This window comes from Barbus barbus, assembly GCF_936440315.1.
Source record: "Barbus barbus genome assembly, chromosome: 33".
Taxonomy (NCBI): Eukaryota; Metazoa; Chordata; class Actinopteri; order Cypriniformes; family Cyprinidae; genus Barbus; species Barbus barbus.
The window spans coordinates 14,500,628-14,521,551 of NC_136761.1; the positions used below are offsets into that span (position 1 = coordinate 14,500,628).

Sequence of the window (20,924 nt, forward strand, 5' to 3'; positions counted from 1 at the left end):
CCAATAGGGTAAGAAATTAAAAGTATTCTTGTTTCCGTTTGCATTAAGATTATTTATCTTACCCTATGGCGGACAATTTTACTTGTTTTATGTAAAAGGCACTTAAAAGGAAAATCCCCCAGAAAAAAAGACTAAATATAGACCATTTTTCATATAAGATGCATATTAAGAATTTTTTTATATTTGTATTTGAAATAAGACAAAAATACTCAGTTTTGTAAGAAAATCAGTTTTGCAGCGTGAATGAATGAATAAGGTATTTAAACTTCGCTAAGTTTCCCTCATTTCAGGGTTAACATACTCAAGAGTTTTCACTTAACCTCCTTTCTGAAACGGGCCCCTGATGTAGCCTGTAGTTTTCTTATTGACATCAGTGATAAATAAATTAAAATACAATTGGTAATAGCCTAAATAAATAGCCTACAAAGAAATAAACAAGCAGACAAAAGACTGATTGATTGAAAAAGAAATAAATGAAGGACTTCACAGTATATTTAAATTATAGTGTCTAAATCTATAAGCAAACAATAAAAACAAATAAACATAATACACAAATAAATAAAATGCAAAAATACACAAACAAATAAATATGGGTTTGAATGCATGAGCTGATAAAATGTATACTTTCAATGCAATAAAATAGCTTTGGATATCAGCATCTAATGCAGAAATGTTATGTAAGATTTGATGTTAACTGTTTAATGCAAAGACTGTTTGTAGAAGGAAACCATATCCATGAAGGAAACTACTTTTCAAAGCACATCAACAGAATATTTGATATTCAAACAGTGCTTTTGTTGATATAAAAATAAATTCCGTCATCATGGAACTGTCATATTATAAGGTTTACTTACTGAGTTTTTCAAGGCCCTATTTTGTTTTTTTAGATTGATTTAATGAACATTCATGACCTGTTTAATTTCATTTTTTCCCTCTGTGTAAAACCTGCTACATTAAAGAGAAAGCTACATTTAATATGAAAAGGCTTTATTATGAATATATTATGAAGATTACCTCTTATCATATCAATCATAAATACAGATAAACATGACAGTGGCCATAAGCTTCATTTTTAATAAGTAACAGATGGATTTACATTGATGTAATATAACAAGAAAATATACATTACATTTTTGGATTATCATTGTCTTTCCCCATACCTGCCAGAAAATGTGTGTATTGTTATAACTGTATGACTCAGAGCTTGCACTGCCGTCTTCAGCCAGTGGATGGAGACAAAGCACTGTGTGTTGTTCTGTGGGTGCATTATTGTGCTGAATGGACTCGCCCATGAAATCTCTCGAGGCGGTCGGTCACCATGGTGGTGGCTTACAACAGCGAGCCCAGACGGCAGACCATCCGTCGCGTTTAGACGCTAAAAAACACTGTTTATAAATGCTGCCTTTGACCCTCCGCTGCTTTGCAAATGGCTTAAAATGGACAATCACCCAACGCATGGATTGCACATTGTTTTAAAACGGAAAACTGAAGAAGATGGAATAGCGAACAGGAGACAAACGGAATGCTGAAAAATGCACTCGTCTGCGTAAAACACAGACCTACCGCTTGCCCGCAAAACCCTTTCATTAACACTAAATCGCCTGTCAAGTCACAGTTGAAGCTTCAGCGGCTGGAAGAGGAAAAGCAGACTGTCTGGTTTTGTAGGATTGGGACGAGGGACAGTAAGAGAGCTCCTGGCTTAGGCTGTGGCCTCGGGACAGGCTCTCCTCTGCAGTTACTGCTTTATAAAAACATTTGTGAGATTCGCTTTGGATTATTTGATTTAACTGTTGTGCGCGATTGTTTTGAAAACCATGGCGTCCTATGTGGACAACAGTTTTCGGCAGGCGGTGATGGTGAATCCTTCAGACAGGACGCAACAGGTCAGAAGACAGTCTTTTAAATCATTTATGTGCACTGGTGGCTGGTGAATGTTACAGTATGCTGCTGCTACTAGTATCACGTGCATGGTATGCTTTTCTTTCACAGTGTTGACAGTGCAACAGTTTTTAAGTTTGTACAGCTTCAGGATAGCAGTGCAATGAAATAAAATGGCATGGATTAATATGCATATATGTATAGACTTGTCCCCAATCAGCTTATAATGCAGGCACGTGTATTTTCTCTTCACGGTTTTTGCAGTCTATTACATAAACATGAAGCAAACGTTTGTAAACTTTACGTTTTTCACTGCTACGCAAGCCTTGTCAGCTCGTCTTGCTTTAACATTAAATACAGCAGTGCTGTTGTGATGTGAGACGGAACTGACTTTTAGTTTTAAGTGCAAAATATTGTTCTATTATGTTTTGAAAGGCGTTGCGTTGGTGTAGTCTCCACCCTTTTACGTGGCTCAGCCGGCGACAGAAAAACTGTATGTTTTCTGCAGGGCTGGCGATATGTAAAAGTCGAAATGTATTTGCGGTTTAGTTTGTGTTATTTTTTTCCCCTCGAAGTGTTTGAATTGTCTGTGATGATTTGGAGAAACTACGAAAAATAATCGATACTAACGAGTCAGGCACTTAAAGGGACAGGCTGCTTTGTCAGACATAATAGAAGCTACTGCACATCTGGTTAATTAGATTTGGCCCTCTATTTTATCTTAGGTTACAATAATTCACAAAAATTGTGTATTTTTTGCTGCAAATCACCGAAGATCAATATTTTAAGGGCATTTGAGGTCATTGTTATCATAAAGTGGACATGAATTATTCGTGAACGAATCGGTGTTTGAATGAATCATTAGAGTAAACGACTCTCCGACTCTCGGGGCTGCACCGAATGAACAAAACATTTATTTTGCAAAATAAATGATCACAAATGAATCAACAGAAATGCACAACTCATATTTTGGGGGTGCTTACAAGAAATGGATGTTGCTGGATTTGCATTCATTTAAATATTGTGAATTCGCTTACAAAAAAAAATCGTTCGCTTATATATAAAGCAGTGTTAAGTGGCCATATTTGCACATTGTACATTGTGTACATTGCTTCTTTCAGAAAACGTCCATTTTAATTGTGTATGGTGAGCAGACATTTGTATGCATTCTCGTTCACAAACAATACTTGTGATTCGTTCATCACGTTCAGGTGACGTTCATTTGTAGTTCACAAACAAAACCATTAAACGACAAAACAATTAAATGCTTCACAGCCCACACAGCAATGCTATATAGGCTCTTGCTATAGTCAGTTTTTAACAGCAGGAAGCAGTCACATGTTCAGAGTCTGAACATGTGCAGAGAACGAAAAGTCAGTGCATGGAAGTGAACAAGATGGTTTGTTCACTTTAAAGATTCGTTCACAAATGAAACGCCATTAGTCAATACTAATTAAATAATGCGTTGGGCACTTGAGGTGAGAGGCTGTCAGAAAATAAACGATACAATTCTTCTGTTCTCTGGCTAATTTGATTTTAGCCCCCTTTTTTCCACTTTTAATGGGTTACAAAGATTCTCCTACAGATTATGTGTGTTTTGCTGAAAATAACCAGCTCAGTGTATGAATCTTGAGCACATTATCATACATTGGACATGAATAATAACAAACCAGCTCGTCTGCTTCACATGTGCATGCTATTAATCACACAATAATCTTATAATCACACAAAGTTCCTGTTGTGTGTAAATAAACATGTTAGCTCATTAAGCCTTTTACATCAGATTGAGCCCTAAAATGTAACAAACTGATTGTGAAAGAGCTATTTTAGTGCACTGGGGAACAATCACATCTGTTCATGCATTGAGTTGTTTGTACCTGGATTTAAGCATTGCAGACAATAGAGGCTGGTATTCATTAGTGAATGCAACTCTGTACAGCTGCATTTCCTAGAGATTACGTGATATTCCATGTCTGCTCCCATTGAGTGATGGAGCCTTTAAATCATCCCGGGTCACTTCAGAGTTGGCCTTTATTCAGCTATCCCAGTACTTCGGCCTGAGTGATCAGCATGTGTGCGTGAGTTTGGGAATACTGACCCCTGAAACCAGAGCGCACCACACCTTAAATTCACAATTGAAAAAGTCACTTGCGAGTTCGTAGAATATAGCATGATGTAATCTCAGTCAGTTCATGTGGACTAAAAGGAGCTGTCTCATTAAGTGGGCTTTAAGACACCCTTCTAGTGTAAAGGCTTCTTTTTAGGGAATGACACAGGCTGTTCTAATGGAGCTTGCAGCTCATTATGGCTTAACGGCAACAACCTCAGCGCTTTGCATTAACTTGCTGATGGATGGTTTAGATCTTAATGGGGCAAAATGTGCCCCAGTTGGAGTAGGCAATATGGGGGAATAGCAAAGGATGTAGCTTCTACAGCTTTAGGAAGCTATTTTCGAAGGCAGAAGGTTATGCAGAGGTCAAGGAGACTGTAAACAGGCTGATGGGAGTTTGTGCTTTGACCTCTATGAGTCAGTAGATCAAAGTGCAGGAGGGCACATCTCTTATTGTTCCACAGAGCCACATATTGAGTATTCGGTATATGAACAAGCTAAATATAACATTTGGCGTCAGAAGACAAAATTTGGCTGTCTTTCTTTTTTTCTTTTTTTTTGATGCCCACAAACATATGAGAAGCTGGTCATCCTGGACTGATGGTTTCCTTCCAAGCAGCTTCCTTCCTTTCTTTAACAGTGAGAGGAATTGCATGAGAGGGTTGTCTGAGCTTGACAGAGTTTAAGAAATCCTTTTTCTTGTTTGCAAAAAAAATAAATAAAGTCTTCTTGCTCCATTTCCTTTTTTTTTTTTCCTTTTTACTAATGAAGCTTTGTTTACACACACATTCCACTCAGTAAGCTGCAGGTGTCTTATGAATTCTTGTAAGAGCAGAGGCATATGGGTCAATCTCTGACAAAGAATTGTCTAGATTTTTTTTTTTTTTTTTTAAAGTCAATCAATAAATTATATTTGACATAAAAGAAAAGCCTATTAAAACATCGCTTTACCACAATGCAAAAACTATGATATCTTATTTAATATATTATTGATACATTATTAATCCATAACTTAGTATTATAGTGTTTTGATTGAATTGTTTTGCTTTATTCTGAATTACATTGTATTAATGCTATGAAAATCACCATTGATAATACTGGAAATTACAAAAAAAACAAAACAAAACAACCCCCCCCCCCAAAAAAAAAAAAAAAAAAAAGTATATCTACAATATATAATATAATATAATAACATCAATAATAATAAAAAAAATTCACCATACAAATTTCAATGTATGGTGTTATTAATATATTATTTTGGAGTGAATGTTTTACCAAAAGCATATACCTTCTAAAATGTTATAAAGAAAAATTTGTTAAACATGATTCAACTTATTCAAAATCTGTAGACTGTTGTCTGGCCATCCTCACTGTCTAAACATGTTTTAGTAGTTAAAAGTTCCTTTTAAAAATACTGGCAGTAAGAACTGCTATTCTTATAGCCTCAGGTCTTGTTTTTCACTGCTTCTGAATTTTTACATAGCTGCTTTGTTCTTAGTCTTCTTGCCAAGTGAAGTCACGTTATGAATAGGCGTCATTGCCTTGACAGGAGTAGTTGGACACATACTGTACATACACAAGCGTGCGTGAACAAAGAGTGGTTTCAATGACATCTCCCATCTCAGTTTACACAGGAAGAATAGACGGGCCGGCTGAAGAACATAAACAAATGATGACAACTGTCACGTTAAAACTAGAGCATGTGGCACGTCTTTCTTCTCCTTTGTTGTTGGCTTGTGAAATATTATTCTTTGGTAATATATAGCCTGTAATGGCCCATCAAATGCTGGTTGTTGAAATGATTATGGAATTGCATTGGTACCTTTTAGTCTTATTGGGCTGTTTCCAGTATGATGAGGTCAGTTGACCTTTTGATTTCATGCCAAATGATGCTTGGCTTATGTTAAAATTGGCCAGGCACTGGGTTCCTTTGTTTATTTAAAAGCAAAATATGAGGAAAGCCTAATGGCTGAAGTGGGAATTTCACTAGGATTTGGAAGGCAAATTAAATGTTTTTACTAGCGCATTCCAATCCAGTTATTGCAGGACCAACAGCATCTGACTATGTGGGTCCGTTAGTTTTGGTAGGAGAGTCTAAGAAGTGCATCCAATGAAGTAGAATGCAATATTTGAATGCACCAGTGGTCATCACATGCTTAATTTAATAACAAACTTAAAAAAATGCTCATCACAAGCTACAGTTGGTCATATTGCTTTGTGTTTTACCTCTTGTGCACTATGGAAAAATACATTTATAACTTTCTAAAATGCTTTTCAAAGGTAAGATGTCCATTTGCTTACACTATTGAGATTTTGCAGAGATTTTTTCAGACTGCTTGTAAAATATGAATAAGATTTGTGATAAACTGCACCTGCTTGTTTAGTTACATTTGTTCTGTTCATTTCATTTTGCTTTCTAACTAGGGAGGGAATATGGAAAAATGTAATCAGTGCTACTTAATGATTCCGATTGCTTATCGATTCCATTAAAAGTATTGCTTTAGTTACAGCTGGACTTGATGAAAGTTCACTTTGTGGTCAGTGAATAAGTGAAGAACAGCTCTGACCCGATGTTAGTTAGTCACTAGACCGATTCAAACCAATAGCTTTGCCTCAAGAATGACTTGTGAGTCATTTTTGCTGATTCATTAAAAAGAACCAGTTCATAAGAGTCATTATTATATGCGTATCTGACATCACTGGTCGTGCTGTATGTTTGTTGTTGCATGCAATCAGTGAGGATAGTTCTCTTTCATCACATTTAATCACAAATGCATATTTACAGTAGAATGCAGATATTTAAAACTGTTAAAGAAACAAAACGCCACGGAGATTCTGTTTCAAATATATGTATAAGAACCTGTTTCTTCATTCTCAATCCTATTTCCATCACCCTTAATACAAGCTCAAGTCAAAACAAGAGTGAAATGGGGTCATCACTGAATATGAATGGGTGTCTCGGGGTGAAGATCGTGATTTAAATACACTATTTGGGCATCAGTAGTGGTTGCCGGCCCATGTCCCTTCTGGTGATTCTTTTGATCCTCTCATTGGGCTGCTTGTGTCAGAGGAGACTCATCTTCATCCACGCTTACAGCGGATCGCTTTGATCTGCCGCTCTGTTTCTCTGCTCTGATCCATTTGTTAGCATCTCTGTCTGTGATCTTTCTCAGTGGATGAAACCTCTCACTCTGAAGCTACTGACAAAATGCACAGTTCTCTGAAGCATGATATAGCTTTTCACAAATCATGCTATGCACATCATGTTTAGTATAACTATTGCTGTTGCTCAAACTTAGAGCTAAAGGTTTTTTCAAAACTCTTAAAGGAGCAGTTTACACAAAAATTAAAATTCTGTCATCTCAAACCAGATTTCGTTGAAAAAAAGAAGATATTTTGAAGAATGTTGAAAATCAACCAGTTGACAGTAGCCATTGGCTTTGTGTTCAACAAAAGAAAGAAACTCCTATAGTTTGAGTGAATTGTAAGCTGACTGTACCGTTTTTTTAAATTAATTTTGCGCCTTGTTGCTTTGTGGCATCCTTCATTGAGGTATGGCAGTACATAATGCTCGGAGCGGTGGCGGTTGTGCATTGTTTTTTTCATTGCTTGTATTGCCCACAGCGCTCTGATGAACAAAGAGCTCAGACAAACATTCAGTTGCATTACAGAAATGTCAAGGCTGGAGAAATGTAAGCGCATCTGAATTCATCTCTCCGACACACAGCAGCAGAGGAACCAAAGACATTCTTTCTGATGGAAAGAGAAAAGAAAAACATGCAGACAAATTTCATCAAGTGTTCTGATGGTTCAGTGCCACCATTTGTGGAAATAGCACTCTGCTCTGGGTAGAAGTGGCCTGATGGCAACTAATCTGGAAATAGCTCCTCTCAATTAAATCCTGGCCATGCATATTAGGGAAACTACAAAACTGGTTTGAGATCAGTGTTTAAAGGTAGTAATCCCGCCTGTCCCTTACCATTTCAGCTACTGTGAATGTAGACCAACACATTAGCTGATTAATTACCTGATTATCTGCAGTGTGCTAAGGATTGTTTACAAAAGCTCCCTTCATTCAGTATGTAGGCCAGTTTCCACAAACGTGATATCCAGTCTGATGTATTTGTTCATTTTGTTCTTGTTCTTGAAAATTGTGATGTTTAGCCTTATTATTCATTTAAATTAAGCAATCAGATACTATTTGTCAGTCAATAGTGGCACACATTTTATTATTACACCGAAGTACTCTTTAAACATTGCCTCCTATGTATAATCTGTTTGCATGCAGCTCAGACACATGAGCCCGGGATTGTATTCCCCTGGATCATGAACAATTGTATGTCTCCAGATAGAAAGCTCTAGTAATGAGGTCATATTCCTCTCTGCTCTTTATGGCTCCATGTACCTGTACATTGCCATGTTTATAAGGGTTCAGCACAGGTTTTATGATGACAAGGATTTAGGCTAGGTGGTGCCCTGCTCTAAAAAGTGTCTCTCTTAGCCCAGACTGACGCCTCGTTCTCTTGCCCTTATTATTTGAAAAAGCAAGTTAGTAGTGCAAAGCCAAATGTACATGAATAAACCAATATTGTCTATTGCAAAACCTTGTTGTCTCCATGCATCATACAAATAGCGTATGTAAAGTGAGCTGGAAATTTGATCTCATTTCATTCCAGTAGAGTTTGCAGTTCACATGTTGTGAAGTTAGTGATATGATTCTATAATGAGGATGAAAATACACAGGAAATGTTGTATAATATAGACTGTTTAAATTAGTTATTTCTCAGTAGGAATTATATGTATAATTATATTTTTTCTTGCGTCATACACAACCTTGGATTTTTTTTATTTTTTTTTTACTAATATGCTGCCTGTTGTATTTTATTCAGTTTATTGACTATTACAATAACGAATTGTGCAGGAAAATGTTTAATTGCGGTATATGTCACAATATGCAACTAATTTTAAAGGTCCTAAATAGACATAATTTCCTTTGCACAAAGTATAATTGTACTGTCTTTCTGTTAATTTCGCATTCATTACGGATTTGTGCTATTTACCTATAGGGTCTATATTTCTTTTTACTCTTTTGACTTTGACAAATAATGTCTGCTTGCTTTATTAAATGCATATTAATAATCCTTATAACATTTCTCATCTATCACCTGGGTGCTAATTTTTCATTCTAAAATGCTGCCATATAGTCTTCTATTCCCCTTTCAGTATATTCCTTACTTCTCCATTATAAATCGTCTAATGAGCTTTCTCTTCCTCCCTTTTCTGAACTGATATCTGTATTGGAGGTGTTGGGAAACCATCTCAAGTGACTGTTAGCTTGACAGAAATGTGGGTAGTCACATTTTCTGTTCCATTACATGTGCCAAGAACTAACAATAACACACCAGTGGTGCTTACTAATCCAGACTAATCTAATTCTTATTGAAATGTCTGACAATTTGACTTTTGTTTTACCCTTCTACTCTTGCACAGGGATGGAAGAGCTTTGTTGTCCCTCGGGTGAGTGTTAACCTGGGATGAACCATACGGGTGGATTCCTCATGCCATGTCTGCTATAACATCCAGATTAGACAGACCGCTTTTCCCAGGTGCATCTCTTAGATCGGTGAAATGACGCCTTGCCTGAACTCACTAGGTTTAGAGCAGCTTCCCCTCAGCTCTCCTCTCCATTTCTGTTGGCTGAGGTAATGTGTAATTTTGTCCGCCTCATGGACACTGATGGCAGAAACCATTACGGATGAGTTGGAGGTGAAACTCATGACGTGAATCTCTGAGTGTACAGTATTCACCTCTGACCTTCCCTAATGGGAAGTAATTGCCTGATCTTGTCAACCTAAGGTCATGAGTTTGCCATTACGTTAGCAAGATATTATTACAAAGAATTGAGTTTGTACTGCATTTAGGTGTAGCTCACAGTGTTCAACCATTTTGCAGGGCGGTTTTAAATCATAATTTTAAAGTCTTGTTAGGGGTGAGCAGTGTGTCCAAAATACATACCTGGAAATGACATAACTGTGTAGTAATGTCTGTATATTGACTTGCATAAATACTCAGAAGTCCATTTCGTTTCTTTTTATTAATTTTTCTTTTACTTTTTTTTATTTGATGGATGCAAACCAAAAGATAAAGATATGATTATTTATAACAAATAAATAAGTCTGGCATCAGTGGAAGAACAGATGTTTCACATTTACACTCCCATTCAATATACAATATGTATTACATAAAAAGGAGATACCTTTTGCAGGAAGGATGCATTAAATTGATCAAAAGTGGCAGTAAACATTTATATTGTTACAAAAGATTTCCATTTCAAATGAATGTTGTTCTTTTGAACTTCCTATTCATCAAATAATCCTAAAAGAATGGATCATGGTTTCCACAAAATTATTAAGCAGCACAACTGTTTTCAAACGATAACAAATAGGCATTTTAGAATGCATTTCTGAAAGATCATGTGATACTGAAGACTGGAGTAATGGCTGATGAAAATTCAGCTTTGCATCACAGGAATAAATTCTGTTTTAAATTATATTAAAATGGAGAACGGTTATTTTAAATTGTAACAATATTTCTAATATTACTGTTTTTACTGTATTTTTATCAAATAAATGTAGCCTTGGTGCGCATTAGACACTTTTTTACAAAACATTAAAAAAATCTTACTGACCCCAGACTTTTGAACATTAGTGTTTGTAAAAACAAAGTTAAAAACACCTCATTAGTTTTAAATGTATGACTTCCATACTGTATGTTTGAAGCTGCTAGCACTATGGTTTATTTGGAAATTTGATGAAGCTTCAAATAAGAATTTCAAAAGGCATCCATTTTCCACCGTTCTGACAAATCACTCTATATTCAAGGACAGAAAGGTGGCCTGCGCAGATAGTGGATGGATCTTTTTGTGCCAAGTATGAGCAGCATCCTGCTTGCATGGTTCCTTCTGTGCACCTTTCTCTCTAGAATATAGATATTGTGACCCTAAATTTGTGGTCTCAGATCTTGTTTGGTAAGCTTTGCCCTGTCACGCTAAGCACTATTGTGTGACTATTTTTGTGCTAATCCCGTATGTCTAATAAAACCAATTAGCTTAAGCCCATCTTCACTGGCCTGTTTGTATTTGATCAGTAGAAGGCTTTAGACTAGGTTAGGAACAGGCGAACAGGAAAAGCTCTCCTGTTGGCCTCATCACAGACCTCTGCTGTGTACATAACCCAGATTTTCTTTACAATAGCAGCTCATAATTATCCGTGCAGTGACAAGGTCCACCGCAGTTTCGGAAACACTTTTATTATACTGCAAAGCCCTTCAGTAGCAGCTGATAAATCCCTGATATGAGTGTTTATGGAATGTGATTAAGTAATAAAGGCTCACTGATTGTTTAAAGCACTAGCTTCAGCTGTTTGTTTAATTCATGCGCTCCGTTATATCACCTTACGCTATCGTATTACACATCTGTGATTATTGGCTTCTGCACATGACGGCCATCACTGCTTTCTGATACGTGGGTATCCAAGTGCAATTTTACACTGTCCACCTCACACTGCGCTTTTGTGTCAAGAACATATTGTTCATTAGTATAATCACCAGTGATGTCTAATGGATAGGTTTTATAATCTGCATCAGTGTTCTTTATGCATTATGCTAATGAGAGTGGCTTGTGATTGTAGTAGGAGCCTTTCATCGGGACGCACCCCTCCTCAGATGGGCCCCTTCAGCTTTGTGTCCCCAGTGCGGTTTCAGTACAGCGGACCCCTGTGGAAATCAACCAGCGCTTGTCACTAGTAATCAGTGTCATTGTAATTATTCTGTCATGTAGAGAAGTTAATTACTCCTTTTGGACTTGTTCAGTAGGAAACATTAAAGTTTAAAGGCTGTTTTAGTGAAAATGACATTTATATAACCAAGGCAGACATTATTAATAAAGGCAAGGCAGGTTTTTATATGTGCAAGTCACAAAAAGAGAGTATTAGCAGCATATTGATACTCCTTTTTCCCATACAGTGAAAGCTTACAGTGACCAGAGGCAAAATCCAAAATTCATTGTTAAAATGATAAAAAGCACCATAAAACTAATACTTGTATTCAATATACCATGTCTTCTGAAGCCATTTGAAGCCTCTGTGTAAGAAACAGATGAAAATCTATAGTTTTGTTTACTAAAAATCTCAAAAGTGCTGTTGAGATTTGAGAGCTATACTGAAAGATACACAGTATTTTGCTTTTATAAACCTTTTTTTTATTATTATTTGACAGTCCTGTTTTCAGTGTGAATGTCCTTCAAAATTTCTCCATTTGAGTTTCACTAAAAAGACGAATGCGAGAGAGTGAATTTATGTCCAAACTATTTCTTTAAATGTTAGTTGTTCATTAGCACACTGAATGTTTTGATTTAGTTTTTGTATTCTAAGTTGCTTCCATAAGCTAGATAGGTCCTTAAAAAAAGCTCCAGGGAAACTGTGACATCAGTTTCCCTTTTTTAATTCAATTGTGGGCCAACATCCTGAGGATGCAGTCTGAAATAGCATGATGTGTTCTTCAGACGCCTTCACCGCAAGCTTCCAGGGTGGTATTACACGATTACTATGTAAACAGGAAAGCGACCACTGTGTTGACCAATTAGGTGAACAATTGGAAATGAGGGAAACCACTCTCTCAACAACAACAACAACAAAATATATTCATAGCCACCTGTAGTATAATGCCTTTGTTTTGCTCAGTTCTTCGAAAAGGGTTTTAAATAGTGCACAAATTTCTAGGACAAGGTTACAAAATTTCCTAATCCAGTTCATGACAATGAGCTGAAACAAAGAAACAAATAAATATTAGCATTCAAAATTATTTGTCAGACTGTCTGAAAATATTTGTCATACTGAGTTGTTCCCCTATTTATTTGAGTCTTGAGTCTTTCACCGTTTTGTTATTTTTATGTAGTGAAAAAAATAAACATTTAAATATAGATTTCCATATGTTCTCCATTACATTTTACCAATTAGATTATTTTGTTACTTTTTTATGTCATTACAAATCTTTAGCTAAACACTGTTGTTTACCTCAGTAATGTCATGTATACAGATATGTAGATTGTCAGATCTTCTCCATTAGGCGGGTGATTAATGACTTTAATCATCAATGATTTGCAACCCAATTATTAAAAAGAAAATTTTAGAAGAATGATTTGTTCGAGAATCATACATCACCAGTCCTAATATACTTGCATAGAGGTGACAGCATGCAAATATTCTTTTCTCCTTCCTGAACAATGTCCTGTTGAAAACAACAACCACAGGCTGGTTTTCAGAACCAACCTTGATACCTCAGGGCTCCAAACTGCGACTAAAATGGTCGCATTTGCGACCAAAAATATTAATTTGCGAGTGAAGTTTTTGCTGAGGTCGCCACTGGCGACTATATATAATTTGCATGAAAGGACTTTTTTCCCGATTGTTTTGCGCTCACATCTTTTGTTATGTTCACGTATTAAACTTACATAAGACGATGCGCATCAAAGTTTTACTGAAAAGAGTTTCAAACAGTCCTCGTCTCTGCCGCACACAGTCTGCTGAACACAGTGAGAGAGACCTGAAAGGGCCTGTTTACACCTGCTCACTTCATGCATTTTCTCTGATCGGATATCTATATGATTTGTTAAAACGTTTCCCCATTTACACTTGGCCACATAAATGTGTCTTCGCAAAACGGATATAAATCCGTTCTTCAATTCCCGCTTCATATGCAAATATAACGGAGTTCACGTCAATGAAAGCAATGGATAATTTTATTAATTATCAGCTAATTTCAATATCAAGAGAGCGCGCGGCATCAGCACTGGAAAGATAGGCTAGTCTCGCTACTTTTAATGAAGAAGATTGTGTGTTGAACGTCTGCGACTTACTTTCAGGTTCATTCAGTTTGCGCGTCGCTTGCTGAAGAAATAATCCGCTACTCATCCGCGGTGATGCTTGTTGCATTGCGCTGTCATATCTGACTATAACATGCCATATAGCCTATAAAACGCTCTCACACGTCTATTATTTTAATATTATGGGAGGAGTAAAATTACCATATGTGGTTTCAACAACCAGATGCATTTACACTTGTCCGGTCGATCTTCTTATCGAGATCTTATATGCTGTGTTCTGTTAATGCATGGACTTCCTGTTATTTGAAGCGCACTTGCCATCCAGTAATCGCAAAAAGCTTTGTGCTGTCTTACTTTTTAATAAACAAAGTATCAGCTTTAAAATGCTACGAAATTCAAATGATGCGGTTTGGGTGCTCTTTAATGCGGACCACAAGCGCACACTTTGGGTAATATAAACACCAGTACCCCGCGTCCACACGGTCCGTGTATGCGTCCGGATCGCGCGAGCGGAGAGTATCGCACTTAATGCTCAGGCGCGATCTCTTTAGCACCTCAGTTAAAGCAGCAAGTGAACCCATTATATATTTCGATTTACTACTATAGTATGAAATGAACATGATCAAAAGCAATAAGAAAGCCTATAGTACAACTTACTGAAATGTTTTATGTAAAAGCTGTGTTTCAGTGTTTCAAACTGAGGAAATGTATAAAGCTTGTAAACATTGCATTGTAATACATTTACCTCAGAATAACCACTCAGTGTCCATAAACTCATCAGTCAGCTAGAAAAATAACTATAAAGAGGAGCGTTTTGCTATATTCATGCGCTGTTGCATATTAATATTTTTACTTATTCTGTTGTACATGATTCAACTCCTCCTATAAAATTGCATTTTACTAATGAAGAAAAACAGACTGAATGTGTGAAAGACGTGACAACATTTATAGGTTGCAAGTGATGCTTATGGTCCATGATATTGGTACAGATTCTGTGTAACGAACAATTCTTTGTGACTGTATATTTCAAGTTGTAAAAGACATTTAATTCACACTTTAAGTGAACCTTAGTCCCCCGGTCGACCTGATCATCTACAAGATGGATTAAAATGCTGATAAAGCCTAGAAAAGATAAGACATAAACACATGACAAAATGATTGAAATGTTAAAATAGGGGGGAAAAATAAAATGATAATAATAAAATAAACCACTTTTATTCTGTGGCACCTAAAAAAATAATTTGGCGCCTAAGTTTTTCTTTTATAGGAGCCAATGGCTCCTTACTCGATTTTTTTGTCTGGAGCCCTGTACCTCCATAAGCAAATTTCTCTCTCAGACTTGGCAAGGCTGTACGTATCATCTGTATGAACAAAGATCTATTTGAATGCAGTGTTTCCTCTCTACATCTGTGCTCTTTTTAGGTTGCGTTGCAGCAGAACATTTTAGTCAGCCCAGGGTTTTCTTTCATAAGTATTTCTCCTCCAATTTATATTCTGTGCCTCACATTGTCTTCAAAGGAGGAACACTATGGACCCCACAGGCCTAAAATATGCAGCCAAATACTCTGAATGCTCAGAAAAGAAGCTCTTTGTCTCAGAGTTCCCTAGCAACCGAGTGGACTAGAATGGCTAGAAGAGAATCGCCCTACAAAGGGAGAGAATTCAATTGATCCGCTATTGTCACTTGCCTAAACACCGGCCAGTAGTAGTAGAGATGTTTTTTCTCTTTGAGATTTGAAGGAGCAGGGTGGGGGAAAAGGAGCTCAGCTGAAAAGATTGGCCTGGAAATGGGCTGCAGACGCAACACTGTACGTAGCCCTTGGCTTTTAACTAAGACTCGCTTCCCCTCCGCTGCCCGGGATGTGCTACATCATCAGAACTTGGCAGAGTAACGTTGTTCCGCCTGTGTCAGCATCGGTGATTGTTCATTTAATTGTTGGGGGAGAGAAAAAACAGCGTGCCCTTCCGTATCTCAAGCCCGTTTTATCCAATTAGCTCATCTGCTATTTGTTGATGAAGTTAGGTGTCAGAAGAGCACAGCGATGATGGCGTCTGAAACAAAGGACCTTACAGAGCCCTTCCACCTTAGGTTGTGCATTATTTTCTTTAGGGTCATGTTGATTTTGGTTCGCTGACATCTTAGAGCTAGTGGACTATTAAAGGAATAGTTTAGCTAAAATTAAATGTTTTTGTCCTTTACACACCTTTATTTTTAAGAACTAACAAAAACTAAAAGCCTTTTAAAAATAGTTTTCATTAATTGAATGAAATATAAATATTAGATTCTAAATGTAAAAAAAAAAACATTAATGTTCTATAAATGAAATAATTTAAGTTGAAGTACTAAAACTGAAATAAAAATAAATGTAAAACTAATAAAAATATAAGAAAAAAAAAATTGTTCAACAAAATTAAATTACTCAAACTAAAATTCAAATAAAAACTGAAAGAGAATCTATGCCTAAATTTTCAAAATATTAATAAATACTGTATAAAACACGATATAAAAGTTAATCTTGTTTCTTCATTAACCAGAACTTCTGTTGTCATAAAAAAACAAAACAAAAAAACATCATAACAGTAATGAAATGAGTCTGTATATCTCATTCATTGTGTTCCAGATCTTCTGAAGTCATACAATAGCTTTGTGTGAGGAATATTATCACTAAATACCATTTGGTCTTTTCTTCAAACAAAGCTATCAGAAGGTTTGGAATATAGTCATATAGGCTGCTTTTATGGTACTTTATGGAGCTTAGGATACATTAAATGTACTATTAAGAGAGAAAATAATATGGTTTAAGAATAACATAAGGGTGGATTCTTTTTGGGTGAACTGTCCCTTTAAGAAGTTCTTTTATCTGTCCTCTCTTCTCCTGCAGATCTTGCCAAGATGAATCTTTGAACACCATTATATAATACAACAGGGATAGGAATAACATTTTTGAGTTGTTTGTCGCTGACAGAGCTTGTGCATTTCTGCCTGGATGTTTGGCTTCGATCCCAGTCAAGGAGTGCTGTGATGAGGTTGAGTGTTGGTTTTTAGAGGCATCATTGTTTAAACCGTTATGTGGGACCATCTATCAGTGTGGTTTCAAGGTGATTTGTGGTTTTGGGCCATTGGGAAAGATCTCGCTTTGTGTTACAGTGCCTTATCATTGATGAAAGGGCACAGATAATGTCTGTCTTGCGTGATCTAGTCACAAGTTTCCCAGCATCAATTCAATCCTTGTATTGCAACAGAAAAATAAACAACTGCTTTAATGGACAGAAATGTGCCCATATGACATTTTTATTGTCATGAGATGATCTGTCAGTCAGCGATTGCACAAACACAGGATAAGGCTGAAGTTCTGACATATGATGTACAGTTGTTTTTTTTTACTTTCCACTTTCTGTATCAGGTTTGTGTGCTAACTCTGTTCTTTTTCTCACTGCATGACATTTATTAAAATCTCCTCATTTGAATGATTCTCTTCATCTTTCTCACTTCATCTGATCCAGCAAAGCTCCTGGAAACAGTGAAATAATAATGAAGGCAGCTAGTCATTGATGTAGTTCAAAAGAATGCTGGGAGCAGGAAGTGTTGTTTTTGGAAGGAACCGTTTTAACAGCACATCTTCTCATCGTCATCCTCGCTGGCTGCCGCCTCCTTGTTCTGCATTATTTAACGTGCATGTTCTGCTGTGTGATGATGGTGATGCTCAGATGTCTGGCCTGTTAATGAGACACTTTCTCTGCTGTTCTGTCAAAGTTTAATATGGTTTTGGTAGTTTACTGGCAGAGCAATACTTTCATTCTTTTTTTTTTTAACAATTCAACAACACATGCTTTATATTTTACTAACTATCTGTTAGTGCATATTTTTTGGATGATCCAGTGAATTATGCTTTATTTAGTGAAAAGTAGCTACTTCTAATTGCATTTTCTCTCTTATTTGAAACTTTATGGCCACAAACCAAAATATAGTTGTTAAGAAGTTAATGCTATGTTTTGTGTTATGTCAGGGACTAAAATGGCTGCAAATGTGGATTAAAAAAAGCATTTAGAATATAGTTTTTGTTAGCGAGAATCAGCAAATCATCCCAACTATTTAAAAAGGTTTTGATTATTTAAATAAAGCTGAATAAAAATTAAATATTATATTAAATGTTGCCTTTGCAACTAACTAAAACAACGTTAAGTACTTAAAGTATTCATTAAAATAACTATAAAATAAGTAAAAAAAAGAATTCAAAATCTCTAACTATAATAGTTAGAGATGCTAAACACTGGTGCATCCATAGGTGAATTCGTCAGATGATATTTTGTTAATTTCAGTTCTTTTGCACTCTGCATAAAGTAATGGACACTGTTGGAGCTCAGATGTCTGGTTTGAACTAATGACTCTAATGAACTTATTCTTTTTAGTGAGTCACACAAAGAGTCACAAAACATCTCTGACTCGCTTGTGTATTTAAGCAGCCTGCTGCGACTTCTACACTGTAATTTAGTGAAGTGACATTCAGCCAAGTATGGTGACCCATACTCGGAATTCGTGCTCTGCATTTAACCCATCCAACGTGCACACACACAGCAGTGAACACACACACACCGTGAACACACACCCAGAGCAGTGGGCAGACATTTATGCTGCAGCGCCCGGGGAGCAGTTGGGGGTTCGGTGCCTTGCTCAAGGGCACATCAGTCGTGGTATTGAGGGTGGAGAGAGCGCTGGACATTCACTCCCCCCACCTACAATCCCTGCCGGCCCGAGACTCGAACCCGCAACCTTTAGATTACAAGACTCTCTAACCATTAGGCCACGACTTCCCCACTTCCCCATTTAACTCTGTATTAATGCGTTAAATTCATAAGTACATCTTGACTTGTTTGGGACATATCCTGCTTTAATTCTTATATATTTTTTGCTTTCAAATCTATGTGTAACAAAACAAAACAAAAAACATCGTTGGAGCTGATTCGCCTGTCATTCATGTGTCGTCTTACAGAGGCAGGTTGATTAAGTTCGCTGAGGTTTAAAATTCAAGACACTGATTCCATAATTTCTCTGCTTGTGGCTTCATCCTTGTAAATATTGCTAGTGCGTCAGCATAAGACAAGACATGAATCCTGAGCATGCATCTCTCTTCGTCACAGCTGTACAATAGTAAGGGGTCTCAGAATAGAGTTTTTTAAGCATCCAGAGATGGCAGCTGCTTCAGCTGTGTCTCAGAACGACTTTTGACTCGACAGCAGCAAACTGGACCGTTTCCGTTAATTATTCACACTTATTTGCAGCATGAATAATGCAGCCTCTGGCAAGACCAGGGGCTCCAGTCGCTAGCGCTGCACTAACGGCGCGTGAACAAACACCACTCGAAAGGTGTTGACTCGACAGCAGGAGGTGTTAGAGCAGAACCGAGACCCAGCATCGTCTGCCTTGTCATCACTTCCTGTTTTTGTCTCTCTAATTGGCTGTTGCGAGTTATTCGATTTAGTTTTCCCATTTCCTTTCAATCATTAGTACGTTTTCAAAAGAAACGCGTCGCAGTGGTAGGTTTCAGCCAATGTAAGGGGTTGGATGCAACCCAGATCAGTTTCAGCATGTAATGCGTCAGTGTGCCAGCTGCTCGGCTGTCAGAATAAATGCCTGTAGACTGCTGCAAAAGCACCTGCAGTTTAATCACACATGCTACGCAGAAAAGCTGGTCTGTCGGCTGCTCTCCTGCTGATTTACTTTCACATAGACTGACAAGGCCGGTGTGTTTATTCCCCTGTGATTTACACATTGTGACACAGATGAGGACAGTGTGAGTTTAAGGGTATTTCTACATGAAATTAGATGCAGTGTGTGCAGAGGATTAAAAAAAATCTTTTGAGTAGGAGTCTTTTTGACTCCTACTCAACTCCCACTCTGTGTACCATGATTTTTTTTCCTTTCAGAAAATGTCTTTCTTTTATAATTGTACCTACAAACAGCTAATTTTCACAAATTATCTGAAAATGTAAATTCTGAAAATGTAAACGTTTTCATCATGAGATCAGGTTAGTATAAAATAAGGGTTGCATTTCATATGTGACCCTGGACCACTAAACCAGTCATAAGTGTCAGTTTTTCGAAATTGAGATTAATATACCATCTGAAAACTGAATAAATAAGCTTCCCATTGATGTATGGTTTGTTATGATAGGACAATATTTGGCCAAGATATAACTATTTTAAAATCTGGAATCTGAGGGTGCAAAAATCTAAAGCCAGTCGATTTGGTCAAAGTTTTAAATACATTTTAGTATTTCTGTAGTAAACATATAAAGTCACAATCTGTGTACCATTAAACGTGGTTTAACTATGATTAGAGCAGCAGCAAGCGCTTGAGGTTGCCATGGTAACCAGATATATTGCACGCAAATTAATTGTAAAGGCTGCGCTATTTCTAGCAATAAACACATTAATAGAATGCACCATAAACATGTTTGCCAACAGAATCAAAAAGTAGATTTTAAGCAACGAGTGAATTACCCACTGCTTTAAAACAGATATCTGTTGGACATTATTCAAGTTAAACGGGCACCCAAACACATTTAGTAACATTAAATCTTACTGTAAAAATGGCCGATTAAGCAGTTTATATTCTGAAATGCATTTCTAGGTTTTATTCTGTGTGCATTAAATTACATTTGGATGTAAATGGTCCTTTTCCTGACATAAATGTAAAAGACTGAGCTGCTAAGGGAGCGTCCTATGGATCACCTTTATGAGGCTGTCCGGGTCTGGAGTCGGGCATCTAGTTTCATCTGTCTTTATTTTGGTTAGGTTCCGATTCCTCTGCAGTTATTGTATGTTGTAAAACCCCCCCATTAAATATCCATTCATGTAATGCAACCGTTAGCCTTCTCCACACTGAGCAGTTTTGCCACTTTAAAGCTGAAGTCATTCATGACAGTCTGCCTCTGAGGCAGCAGTGGGGTCTGGAGTGTGTCTGTCTTTTTTTTGTGCGCTTGATGCGACTCTGCTTTTGTTTTTATAGGATTAGAGCTGCCAGTTAAAGACATGATGCTAAGCCCATTCACATG

The 20,924-nt window shown here is 36.9% G+C and overlaps 1 protein-coding gene across 1 annotated transcript in view; it reads left to right on the plus strand.

Moving 5' to 3' along the window:
• Positions 1-1,685: 1,685 nt before the first annotated feature.
• Positions 1,686-20,924, plus strand: part of LOC306853444 (rap guanine nucleotide exchange factor 2-like) — a 104,202-nt gene continuing 84,963 nt past the window's right edge. The window contains exon 1 of the mRNA XM_079390864.1: positions 1,686-1,883. Within this exon, the coding sequence (XP_079246990.1) occupies positions 1,815-1,883 (69 nt within the window). The 5' untranslated portion in view covers positions 1,686-1,814. The remainder of the gene's footprint in view (positions 1,884-20,924) is intronic.